We start from the raw sequence: 14,267 nt of genomic DNA on the forward strand, positions 1-14,267 counted from the left end.
ATAAATCAATATTATGTTCTTGCAGCCCACACAGCCCCAGGTAACTCTCCATGTAAATAAATTAAACTAGACTTTACAGCACAACAGCAGTTCCTGGGGGTTGTCCGTATCAATTAGTTTTTGTAAGCTCTGAGTCAATGAATGTGTCGCTGATTCTGCTCAATACGAAGCTTTCCAGGATTGCATGTGCTTAGATCAATGACCCCTAACTAATTATATTGGACTTAAGACTCACCTTAAATTACAGGACATATTGGCAATAAAATGTGTTTTTAGTATAATATAGTAGTAGCCAGGTTTAGCAGTTGTGCCTTTAGCACGAGTCATGTGAAGATAAAGCATAACCTGTCTTTACAATATAGACAAATATACACATCTTGGCTGCCCTAAATCTTGAGCCCACAGCACAAATCTGCCCTGGGGATGGATGATTTGCTCAGAGAGTTGCCGGCTGACATGGTGTTAGTCACAGATATTCAGAGACAGTGGCGTGAGAGAAAGGCATTAGAGGAAGGTGATAGATATGATGGATAGGTGGGTCGGTAGGCAGCGCGGAGAGAAGCATGGAGATGTACAATAATGATGTTTTGTTTTATTTATTAAGGTCAAATGATTTCCGGTTTAATGTTTACAGTGGCATTTGGTCTAGTTCATTATGAGATGTTAGCTCCAGTTAGCCCTCAAGGCTGAGTGTTTGTACCCGAGCAGGTGCACAAAGACTGTCAGACATTCCTGTGTGCTAAACATAGGGCGCTGCATTTTGTGTATGGTTGCATACTGCCCTTGCTCTTACAAGACTGATTGTAGCATATTGATCTCTCCAGCTGAGAAATCGACCTAAAACGTGTTTGACATAATCTTCATCTCCTTCATGATCCATCTTAGTCGCCTCTCTCTCCATCCCTTTTGTCGTTCTGCCATAGCCATTTTTCCTTCACCTTAGATCCCTGCCTTCTTTAACAAATCACTCTACCAACTTATGTCTCCTCATGTTATCATGACTCTTCTTTTCCAACAATCACCTCACTCTCACCTGTCTAGACTTTTCCTCAGTTCACCCCTTGCTACACTCACGTCGCCTCACATCTTTGTTTTTCTCATACATATATATTTTCCCTTTTCTTTGCATTCCTTGATAATCAAATCCTTCACCTTGTCTTTCCTGCTTAAGCATATGCACCCTTCTTCTATCTTCTTCTTCTTCTTTTCCTTTCGGCTATTCCCTTTCAGGGGTCGCCGCAGCGAATCATGTGCCTCCATCTAACCCTGTCATTTGCATCCTCTTCTCTCACACCAACTAACTTCATGTCCTCTCTCACTACATCCATAAATCTCCTCTTTGGTCTTCCTCTAGACCTCCTGCCTGGCAGCTCCAACCTCAGCATCCTTTTACCAATATATTCATCATCTCTACTCTGAACATGTTCAAACCACCTCAATCTGGCCTCTCTGACTTTATCTCCAAAACATCTAACATGAACTGTCCCACTGATGTATTCATTCCTGATCCTGTCCATCCTCGTCACTCCCAAAGAGAACCTCAACATCTTAAGCTCTGCTACCTCCAGCTCTGCCTCCTGTCTTGTCTTCAGTGCCACTGTCTCTAAGCCGAACAACATCGCTGGTCTCACCACCGTCTTGAACACCTTTCCTTTCATTCTCGCTGATACCCTTTTATCACACAACACACCTGACACTTTTCTCCAACCTGTCTGCACTCGCCTCTTCACCTCTTTTCCACACTCTCCGTTGCTCTGAACCGTTGACCCTAAGTACTTAAAGTCCTGCACCTTCTTCACCTCTGCTCCCTGTAACCTCACCGTTTCCCCTGGGTCCCTCTCATTGACACACATCTATTCTGTCTTACTGCGGCTAAGCTTCATTCCTCTGTTTTCCAGCCTTCTTTACCACTATTTCACAATTCCCCCCCACATTTCTGCCTTCTCTATTGTTCCTCTCTGCTTAGTGTAGTTTTTCTTTATTCTTTTGACACCAACATTCTCATCCTTACCACTTGCTCTTTCTTTTTTTATATTGCATCTTATGCTTCCTCCTTCCTTCCCTCCCAGGGTGATTAAGTGATGGTTGGGCTGGCACAGCTGGTGTATTTGGGCAGGCAGCCCATCTTCATGACAGCTGTGCTGCAGTGTAGCCGACAGATCCTTATTGGGGCAGTAGCCTTGTAGTAATCATAACAACACGGGTCATACAGGCTTTTTGGGACTCACTGTATTATATGGCAGGCATGTGCAGCACTGTGATTATCTGTTAGGTCATTATATCACTAAATAACAGGAGCAAGCAAAGATGTAAAAGTTCTGTACTCAAAAGCTTGTGGATGTTTCTGTTCCTGCCCACCGCTCACATTTTTCTTCTCTTGCTGTTTCACACATCTTCACAGTGTTGCAGCATTTACTTCACACAGCATCTGCATCCACACCTTCCAATAACTCACACCTGCATAGCCACATGAATGTCCCCTGTTGTGTGGGTGAGCTGACATTAACTTATGAGCCAGTGGTGCCGTCCATTAAATTGCATATCTGGGGAAAAAGGAGCCTCAGAAGTCAGTCGTCTTTGCCCTGGTTCACAGGAAGGTCATAATCGGACATATATGTGCACACACACACACACACACACACACACACACACACACACACACACACACACACATTCCAGGTGCAGAGTTGGACTGGCTTGTGAGTGAGCAGAAACATCTGAGGTAAGCACCTTTCTGAAAGCAGTAATAGAATTGTGCCAGGATGATGGTGCTGCAACTCAGTTATGAGCTTGGTAAGCTGTGCTAAACTCACTATTAGTCACAAGCTGTTGTCTACTTGGCAGGAGTTTTTCCCTTCTCTGCACACTTGTGCATCGTCAGTTTTGGGTCGTGTTGACAGCTTAAGATTAATGCAGTATTGTTTAAAGGAGGAGACGGATATTGGAGGGTCAACTGTGGATGTCTTTACCCTTCCTCCCCCTCACCTCAGTAATACTATGTTAAGTTGTGAGCAAAGTACACACTGGTCTCTGTGTTGCAGTAATCATCCCCTAACGGACCCTAACCCACAACATTAACTGTGTTGACACCCTTCGACACAGATGCTGCAGAGACGAGTCTTCAATAAACAGCACTTACATGGGACAGAAGCACACCCATAAACCAGCTCTATCAACAATGGCTGTACTATCATGACACTTTTATTCAAGCCACACTATTTTCAATGCTCTCAGCACTTAATGCAGCCCTGGCTCAACATTTTGCTCCCTAATTCAAAAGCGAATCTACTGTATACTTGATAATATGCCAAATAATTGATGCTTCGGTCCTAGCCACAGTTTGAATGATTACTGATGTGAAATCAAAGTTGGATTTGGCCTATGGAGTATTGCATGCACTACCTTGGACTCATTATGTACAAATAATAGTAATTTCTTGAATATGGAGCAGAGCATAAGTGTTTATGGTTTGATGTGTTTAAACAGCTTAGTTCCTAACATGTTTTTACAGTTTTAAACATGCAACAAACAATATTCTATACGTGGTGTATAGCTAAGTGTAAAATGGGCTTGATTTCTATACAGCAATGAAGAAAACAAACACAAAAATAGTGAAAGCATTTGAAGTCTTCTGACTCACACATTCATCAGTGATGTTTGTATGTTGCTGTAAATGTAAAGTAATGAAAATGATTGCAGGTTGGTGCTGTAATATGATGCTGATTTGCTCCAATATTACAGTGAGTACACATTTGATACTTTGCAAAAGTTTGCTTCTGATCTTTTTTTTTTTGTTGTTGCATTCCAAAAAAAACCCACACTCATTCCAATAAAAGGACATCCTGGGATTCATCTGTACAGTGTCCCCAGCTGAGCATCTGATTGTTATGTAAGATTAAGTGTGACACACACACACGCGCGCGCACGCACATGAAAACACATGCATGCACACTGTGCTCATACGCACACACAAGTACCTCTGCATTATAATGAGACTCTGACTGAGAACACAAACAAGCTGTGGCAGCAGACAAACGACACTTTCTCATACGTCCCTCATCTCCTGTTCTCCCACATCACTCCATCTTTACTTCCTCTTGTCACTCTGAAGCATGCATCAAACACGGACTACAAAAAAAAAAAAGGCTTCTTTTTCTAATTTCAGTCATTTCATGCGTCATTTTCTTTGTGTGGTGAGCTGGTGTACCTATGCGTGGGCTTTGGGATGTGAAGTCATTTTTTTGGCTTTTCCCCATTTGTTCAAGGGCTAATTTAGGAATTTAGTCAGGATTTGGATTTAGCATCAGTGAAAACGAATCAGGATGAACTTCATAAACCCACTGGTTGGTCTGGGCAAATGCTTCTGTGTTTTGGGAATTAAAGGAGCCTGTTGTACAATCTAAATCCAAAAAAAGCACAAAGGAACAGCACTAAAAAAAACAATACTGTCATTGTATTATAGTCTGTTGTTTTTTTTTACGGTAATTGAATAACTGTTAAAATGACAAAGTATCAAAACAGCAAGTTTGCAGAGGGCAACATGATATCTTTAAAATGCTTAGCTATAAACTATGCAAACTAGAACTGCCACAAATAAGAGTAAACGCAACTTCAGTTAATTTTCACCTGGTCAGTCTGCTTATAAGGACTGTTGATCTTTTTTTTTGTGCACTTCTATTGAGAGTGTATCATTTTAACAGAGCTATAACAGTAAGCACCAGTCAGAGGCAGATGGGCTCGTTAATGCAGTGATGTAGTTATGTAAGACCTGCTACTGCTGCCGCTCCTGTGTGTCTATGCTGCAGTACTGTGAGAGAGGCAGAAAATTTAAAAGCGAGCTTGTGAGTATGACTATGTGTCCACATGTGTGTTGCGGACACGCAATATTTCGGTCTGTGTGTGTGTACAGGGACACTGTAGGGCAGACTGGAATTGATGTGGTAAATCATGAGGAATTGACTTGTTGTCCTGGATTTGATGAACTCTTCCCGTTCTTTAACCCATCTCCTTCAATTCCCCACATGCTGGGTAACAGCCAATACAGGCTTTAAGCACTTTACTGCACAGAGGAAGCTGTAAGGAGAAAAAGCACATGGCCTCAAAGCCAAGGGAACCAATACAAAAAGACGGTTGTAAGAGAGTGTTTTCCACATGTATATTAATACTCAAGTTCAATTGGGATAGTGCCCCATTTGAGCTTTGTTGCATGGGGTAGACAAAACAACATAAATAATAAATAAAAACAGATTAAATTTTTTTTTTCTAAAATACATACACAGCTTCAGTATGAATGGTTTATATGAGGCTGAATGTCAGTGTGGAGCATTTGCTAACTATAATATATGATAGAATGGGTTCGGAGCGATGCAAATGCAAATTGAGGACAACGGGGCTCCATGGAGAAAAAATTATCTGCTAAAACTGTTGCTTTGTAAGTCAAACACAACACTACTAAATGATTTACCATATCAAACAACAAAGTCAAAAGTGAAATCTACATTAGGCAAATGCAGAAACCAACGAGCTACAATGATACAGTGCTGTAGGTTCCTTCAATGCATATGATGTGTATGAAGCTTTTGTGGTCCAGTGCTCTTGTAGGTAAGTTATAAACCAAGGGGAGCTAAGGTTTAGGTTTAGGACTGGGTTTTGTCTTGCTCCAATGAAGTGCTTTGCTTGTTAAAGACTGCAGCTATGATTACCAGAAACTAACACCGTCTATTGTTAGTAAAAAGCTGTCTACCATGTCAAAGTCTCAGTTTGTGAGCGGGTTTACACCCAAATGAAGCACAAATTTAAACACAATTTTAAGAAATAGTTCAAAAGTTTGTGTGTCTCTATTAACTACTGTTATACAAATAGTAGTAGTTGTACGTGACAAAGCTTATTCTCCATCTTCTCGTCACAAGATTGAAGTATGACGTGCTTAATTCACTGAATCTGATTCCACTACAACTTTTCCACATCAGCCAAGCATAAACCTTTGGTGTGTACATTTTTATTATTTCCATATTTAAGATACGTTGAAAATACATACGCCATGAACAGATCTGGGTAGATGCTTATCGGACAGTAACATTTTACTGCTCTGTCATCACAGTCACAGTTGCTGCGTCTTATTTTCTCGTGATGATTCCCAGCTAGTCTGTTGCATTGTTTAATAACTGTAGCAGCACTTGGTCAGAAAGCCTTTGTTTCTTCAGACTATGTGACTACGTGTAACAACCTGCCCGTGATAGCAGCTGATCAATTTAATTTGTTTGGATCGATGCTTATAATCAGTCTGTGTTTCTGCACGTTGTCTTCTAATAGCTAAAGGTCAGTGTCAGATCAGAGGCAGTTAGAGGAAGAAACGGCTACAAGAAAGTGAAGAAACTAAGGCCTGTCATGTTTCATATCCAGATTATACAAGTTTCTAGTTGGAAAATGTCACTTGATGCCAGCATGCACATTGAATACTTTAATGTATTTGGTTGAACCAATATTGCATGTCTCGCTTCACCTCAGGGTCTTCCATGATAAATACTCAGAAACCTGCTTTAAACAGGAGAATGTCACATACAGTATGTACTTCTAGTGGGATGCGTGTGTTATATTCTCTAGGCCTGAATAAATGAATGTTTACTGAACTTTTGGGCATGTTAAATGCCTTACCCTATTTTTTATTACTTATTTTTCTGTCTCTGCAAGTTCCGTTTCCATGGTAATGTCTAGAGTACTCCATTTATTTGTTTGCAGAGCTGTTTGTAATCAGGAGAGGATGGATATCAAAATGCTACAATGCAGTACATGAATGTAAACATGTTAGAGAGAATATGAGTAACTGGAATCGTAGAAGATGAGAGGAGGGAGGCAGGGTGAAGAAGGGGAAGACTGAGTGAAAGGATGGACTGAGCTCTGATCTGCAGTGAGGGAAGCGGTAAGCCCTTACTGCTGAGAGCTGTGGACCCCAAACGCCTTGTCGGAAACCAAAACAGCCATCAATTATTCAACAGGTACAGAGTGAACCAGCTACAGTGGAGAAGACATGGGAGGAGAGGAGAATTGAAGGCAGAAGGAGGATAGAGGAGTTATATTCTATATTGAAGTTCGACACAAAGGGTTTCAGTTCAGAAAGGCATTATGGTTGTGTGTGTTCATCGATAATGCAGCCCCCACCATTGCCTGACTATTGCCTCAGCAACGCTTAACAATGGAGCCGCATAGCCGCAGAGTCAGTGCCCATGCTGACCTCTTTTCACCTCGACATTCAAACCAATCAGTGTACTGTGGCTAATCAGTGTACATTCATTATTTAGGAATAGTCCAAGAATTTAGGAAGTATGGTTTTTTTGCTTCATTTCTCAGAATGAGATTCTATTAAAGAAAAATCTGTTGCTATTACAAAACATGCACATCTACCTTTTGTTTTGTGAAAAGTGAAAAAATATCCTTTCACTTCAAAGGTCATTTAACTGGCATCCAACATCTCGTTTGCTTAAAGCTACAGTATGCAACTTTTGTGGAATATTCTTTTAGTAGTCCTGTTTGAAGTGATTTAGTGTCTCATGCTACAGTAAGCTAGACTCAAATGCTGCATTATGTAGCTGTGATAAATTAAAGGCAAAAATGTATAAAAGACAATGTTTGTTTTGATCATATAGTGACTCACTAGTGTTACAGTGAGGTTCAGAGGCTTCATTGTGCTTGTACAGAAATTTGGCATCATGTTTGGATAAAGAAACTGCTTTTTGTTAAAAAAAATTCAAAAATGGTGTTCAAAAGTCTAAATTTAAAAGTTTTTCTAAATGTATGGGTTAAAAAGGGTACACCTTGTTATTCAGTAACCTTTAGAAGCCCTGGTAAGAGGCCAGATGGGTCCCTTCAATGCTAAACTAAACTAATCCAACTCTTTACATGAGATAGAAATTTTTCTCATCTAACTTCCATAAAGAAAATCACATAACATGTAAAATGTCTTTTCCTTATATTGTACATAATTTATTAACATGAATACTAGTGATTCACTTCAGTCAGCGAGGGAAGATACTCCGAGTAACTGGTTTGTCCAATTGTCTCCCCCTCTGGAGACAGGAAAATACAAAAGTTCTAAGGCAAGTGGTCATATACACACGCACAATCTGCTGCCATAAGCTCAGTTTTATCTTTGCTTGCTGCTCTGTATACCTCCAGGTGAAGTCTGTTTCCACATAATCACTTATTTTCTTCCTCTGTCCACCTTTCTGTCTGTGTTTCAAACCTCTCTTTCTGCTTCAGCATGTGACTCGTACACAGTATAACTCCTCTAGTCCTGCAGCTCTAACATTTACACTAATGATTCATGAGGCACACACACACACAAAATCATTATAATCACTGTGATTTTGCTATGTGATCACACGTTTGTATTGGCTTCATCCAAAACCGTTCTCGCACTCGTGTTCGCAGACACACCCATGCATCTCACTTTCCCTTCTGATCTATGTCTCTCTCAAGCACACAAACACATATACAGTACATGCACAACTAACCCGAGCTGTTGCTAAGTGTACCTAAAATCAGAGGCCTCCACGGGGCTCCTGATGGGGAGTAATGTCTCATTTGATTGGGCACTCTATTCACACAGGACCTTCCTGCTGTGTGTGCAGCTGGCTCTCAAGGTGAACCACATTCAGCAACAACTTTACTGCAGCTGCAATTAAACAAGTAGTATGAGTCCAATTAGAGAGAACCGAGGCATAAACCCTTCCTACTTTGTTCATTCTGCTGTGCCCGGCTGATGGTTTTTGCCACTTCTGTTTTGCTCTGAACAATGTTAATAATAGAGCAGAGTAATCTTTCCTTTCTTATGGCTGGGTCTATTAACTTGCATCCTAACCTACAGGAAAAATATTTAAATGACAAAATGGAACATTTGTGTGTCAAGATAAATATGGGATAGAGCTGTATTTCTCAAGAAAATTGGAATAGGACACCACTGGGAAATTCCCTGCTCTGTACAGTACAATACACAGTACTAGGTCTTTACTTACTGTATTTAGCATCAAAAAAATTCCTGCTCATTAAGTGTCTTCTTTAGCACTGTTTGTTAGAAGCTTGGAGCTGTGAAACATCAGTTTCTGTAAAAAAAAAAAAAATTCTTTAATTTTTTTTATGCATTTATACACGCTGTTTCATAATATAGTATTTACATCTATTGTAAATACTATGCACATTCCGGAAATCTGTTGTGCAACATACTGACACAAATTGGACAGGCGGACCACACTGAGCCCACAAACAGCAAAGAAAAAGAGCCCATGAGTGACCTTGAGCTCTAGCAGGAGGAGCAGTTGCAGAGGTCATTGATATGCACAGCCATCGTACGGACGCTTGCTGTGTGTGTGTGTGTGTGTGTGTGTGTGTGGTGATGTGTTCCATCCTCTTCTCCACTGTGACTTGCATTAAAGATGGAATTGATTACCATATGAATTCCATTTCACTCATCTAATCTCAGGATGATTCAGTTCAGATATGATGCTGTATATCCATTGAATCTGCAAAAAGTACCAGGCTCCCCACATTGTGTCCCTCTGTCTAATCTGTAAAATCTGTCCAATGCCTCAGGATGTCGGTACAGCAAGAGAAAATTTGGATCAATCTCAGCATTCAATTACCTCACCATTTGGTGCTTCACGACCCGAATAAACATTTTGTCACCAATCCATATGTTATTATCATCCGCCAAGGCTATCATAGATGCTATTAAACACACACACACACAAACAGAGCAATACAAAAGCATACCAGCAGCTTCTAATTGTTTGACTGCAAACTTGACAATGGCCCTCAGGTAAAGCACGTGTGCCAATGCAACTGTGAGCTCAGAAAGAAAATAATAAATAGCCTTCATTACAGCACCATCGGGTGAAGTATCTGAAAATGTATTCAAAGGTGAAATTTTTATTGTAGATTAAGTAAAATTCCTCCTATGACACCACAGGGTTAGAGGTGATTTCAACTTAATTAGCATGAAGCGGTAATTACTCTGAATTACATACAGGCCATTTCCACAGGAACATACAGAACTGTATGTACTAAAACGTTTGGGTCGTATCAGGACACATTTCTCATTCGCTTCAGCTCAATTTGAGCAGAAACTCTATAAAACTTCAGTAAAGTTTTATAATCAGGCCAATCTTTATTCAAACTGGGGCCTGGAAAAAGCAAAGTTCAAGTCATAGTCTGAATGAACAGTGAATTGCAGTTTTACCATCACATATTGATATTGATCAGTGAATTTCAGTACGGAGCTGAAGTTATAGATTACCGTGGCTGAAGGTAATATCACAGAACATTCTGCTGTTTCAGATACTGCAAATTGTTGTGACTTACAGTACATTCATTGGAGGGAGAATAAAAGCTTTGGACTGAAATCATATAGTAAGAAGAATGTTTTGCCTGCAAAAGTTCCAAGTTCACAACTCAAAAAGCTGTGTTTACTTCCTGTCTGATCGGAATACAAATACAAAACTCCATTTATAATCATGTGCTTCTTAATGTGCAAATACCATCAAATTCACAACATACTACTATACATTGACTTTATTTTTCATAAATCGTGCAGATCAACCATTTAAGGAGGGCCATAGACGGACAAGCGTACAGCAAAGATGGTGCATGAAATAAAACGGACAGATGCATTACACTTCATGCATTAAGTCATAACTGATTCAGTGTGACTTCCTGCAGATATCTTACATTTACATTTAGTCATTAAGCAGACACTTTTATCCAAAGCGACTTACAAGTGATGTACAAGGTAAAGATATGTGCATTTTAGTATTTTTCCTGAAAAAGTTCACAATTTTTGTTCACTTCAGTAAACAAGAATTTGCCATACTTTTATTGCTGCCAATTTGCAAAAAATGTAAACAAATGCATGTCACAGTTTCGGTCTGTGTCGATGCCTACTTGTTTTAAATGTTTGAATCTGAGGTATTTTTGAAAATTTCCTAAACTTAACAGAGGATAGCAATTTACTGATTACTAAATACTACTTTCATCTCCAGAATGCTTCAAAAATACATTTCTATGTCCTAATGGCATGAAATTATGTTACCTTGACTAAATTCTCTAAAGGAAACCATTGAACTTCTTTCAAAACAAGCTCTTTGGGGGCTGATCAGTTGATTTGTTTGTGTGATCCGTTCACGTCATGCATGTAATCATTTTTTGAATAAAATTAGGACTTACCTGTTATTGCTGAGTGCAATTGTGTATTAGGTGTGGGCACCTTTAATCATGATCATTACTATAATCCTCAAACTGTCCGTGTATAATACATGACTGTAGAAATCTGTACATCAACAAAGGGACAACTGCAAAGTTAGAGGCAAAGTCAAGGAAGGGAAACAAATCCAGCTTCAAACAAGCTGGGAAACAAAGCTTCGGCAGCTACCCAAACCAGGCAGCTCGTAGCCAATCAGCCTGCCAGGCCTCTCTCCTCACAGACTGAGGCTGGCGGCAGGAACTGGCCAAGCAGTGAGATAGAGAAAGAACGAGAGACAGACAAGGACAGAAAGAGAGAGGGAGTTTTCATTACACAAAAACACTTCTCCTCCTCCTTCTCCTCACTCTCTCTCTCTCTCTTGTTTTATCCCACCACAGAGAGATACTGTGGGTAAAGGTGACAGACATAGATAACTGTATCTCAGGCAGACTGCACAATTACTCTGAATTTTATTATTGTTCCTGACAGCCACATATTTGTAGGAGGAGATACAAAGCAAAGCATCAGCACTGTGTGTGTGTGTGTTTGTGTTTGTGTGTGTGTGTATGTGTGTGTGTTTGTTGATGTGGGTGGGTGCTATCCATCTGAAATTACTGGAAGATTAAAATTAAAGCTTGTGTCCCCTAGCCAGCAAGCTCTCTGTGTGTTTCTCTTTGCTGTGCCACACACACACAGACACACATTGACAGCACTAATCAACCCTCTGTCAAGCCCATTAGATCCCCTCCTAATGAGGAGATCGCCCAGCTCGTGCCCTGACTGGGGCCAACCAAGTGAGCCGGTAGATAATGATGTGCACGGATGTGTGCGTGTTGTTTCCCTCCGTGGCAGTTGGGCTGCATTCAAATGACAAATGACACACTCCCAGTGTCTCTATTAAAGGATCCTTTCTCCGTTACGTTCTCAGGGTTCAGTCAGCTGTGCACTACACTCCTGACAACGTAGAGATCAACTGTAGTTTTTCCCTTTAAAAAAAAAAGGTGTGTGGGGGGTGGGGGGGGGGGGGGGGGGATAGGTGAGTCACTACTCCACAAATGTTTTTCTTCAAAATGTGGGCTGTGTGCATATGCTGTCATATTTCTGAGAGTAATGAATGGCTTCCTTTGTCCAAAGTGATACTAATTGAACCTTTCACGTGCGCACGTTCATGTGCGGGCGTGCATGCTCAGAATGGAGGCAGTGAGGGATTTTATACAATAGCTTCCCTGTCAACACATGAGCCACTCAGACAAGGTCGCTGTGGGAAAACTTTCTGCCATTTTCTTCTTGTCTGAGAGAGTAAACAGCTTCTGTCCCTTGTCTATCTGTGGGCACGCGATCCCCGGTAGAAAAGCCACCTTCTCCCCTCAGAGCAGACGGGAGTCAAAATATCCTGCTGCTGCTAGACTGGCTACTTCACTCTGGACATATGTACAAGCAGGCAAAAACGCCCGATCGGGTGAAAGTTTAATAGCAAAACGCACATTGAATCGGAACTTTTTTTTTCCAGTTCCCTCTCACGCGCTCTCTATTTGCCTCTCACACACACACGCGCCCGCAGCCACAGCACCAGCCATCGTCGCGCGGGCAAGCCCTACAAACTGCAGTGCGGCAGCGCTTCGCTATTTCGAGGCGACTTTTTTATTTTATTTTTTTTACATTAAGTGGCTAAATATTTAATTCCCTTCCAAGAGCGGATAAAAGGGCACTGGTTAAGTTGTGAAGGCACCGCCGCGAGGCTCCTCTGTGAGCCAGTTTAAGCAGAAAAACAAGAACAAAAACAGCACTCCAACTCCCGAACACACACAAACACACACACACAAACACACACAGGCGCTCCTCATTATCAGCAACAAAACAAGGGATTTGCTTTTACCTCGCCTAAACATATTGGCAGCGGCTGTTTGCAGGGTCTAGTTGAGTCTGTGCGGGAGTAGCATCCTTGCGACGGTCCAATCCTCAGTTGGTGTTGACCAGTTATTTTGACTCCTATTTCTCCCACCGGTGGCCGGTGTTTTATCAAGTGGAGACGCTTGGAGGAGAAGCTGGTGGTGCTGGAGGAGGAGGGAGTCGCAGGATGTTGGCTAAAAATTAAGAAGTAGAATAGGTCCCCCAACTGACGGAAACGGGTCTCATCCGCTGTTTCTTGTGGAAAACACGTTGTCCCGTCCCAACACGCTCAGACGTGTTTCGGTGCTGTTTCAACTCGCCGCCATCTGGTGTTTATCAATCAACCACACGCATTCTGACTTTACTGGATCCCCCAGAAACTGCAGAGGGATTGGATACTCTGTCAGGAAAACAGTCCGAAAACCACCAGAAAGTTCCTTTACGCGTTCATCACCTTCCTGCCTGACGGCTTGTCGAGTTGCGGGTCAGGTTTACAGCCCCGAACGTGCAGCGTGCGCTCGGTTCGGCAGCGTGCGTCCAAAGCAGCTTCTTCAATCGCCCTCTCACACAGCGAGATGTGACTGATCAAAGCCAGAACATCTCCCTCTCTCTCTCTCTCCCTCCCTCCCGTCAACCCTCTCTCTCTCTCCCTCCCTTTCCCTCTCTCTCTCTCTTGCTCTCTCTTTCTCTAAATTCAAAAAGGCTATTCATCATTGGCATGACGGCTAAGAAGCCTGTATGCTAATGAAAGAGTTATATCAAAATCCTCCCTGTATCCCATTTAAGCCCATGTGTCTACCACTCATGTATTAAGCCCCAAATTATTCTCAAAACAATTCTGCATGTTTGCACAAACAATGTCTTTCTGAGTCTGTCTACAAATAATTAGGATTTCATCTATTGTTACTGTTAAATGAGAGAAGCATTCTGCTCATTTGCAATTTAATGCATGTTTATGCCATTGAACGTAGAAAACATTCAATTTTTGCCATTAGGCTCCAATATCTTCCCGATGACCCCCTTGGCCATCTGGTTTTGGTGGTGAGTATTACTGGATCCAGATAGAGCTGCTTTTACAGTAAGTCACTTGCAAAGTTTTTATTAGAGCCTTTTTTTTTTTGCAGAGCTAGGACCACATCCTCAACTT

The 14,267-nt window shown here is 41.4% G+C and overlaps 1 protein-coding gene across 1 annotated transcript in view; it reads right to left on the minus strand.

Moving 5' to 3' along the window:
• The window catches only part of LOC137108057 (reticulon-4 receptor-like 1), a 75,364-nt gene extending 61,649 nt beyond the window's left edge, over positions 1 to 13,715 (minus strand). Inside the window, exon 1 of the mRNA XM_067492333.1 lies at positions 13,107 to 13,715. Within this exon, the coding sequence (XP_067348434.1) occupies positions 13,107 to 13,119 (13 nt within the window). The 5' untranslated portion in view covers positions 13,120 to 13,715. The remainder of the gene's footprint in view (positions 1 to 13,106) is intronic.
• Between the last annotated feature and the right edge of the window lie 552 nt (positions 13,716 to 14,267).

Source organism: Channa argus, chromosome 22 (genome assembly GCF_033026475.1).
Source record: "Channa argus isolate prfri chromosome 22, Channa argus male v1.0, whole genome shotgun sequence".
In the NCBI taxonomy this organism is placed as follows: Eukaryota; Metazoa; Chordata; class Actinopteri; order Anabantiformes; family Channidae; genus Channa; species Channa argus.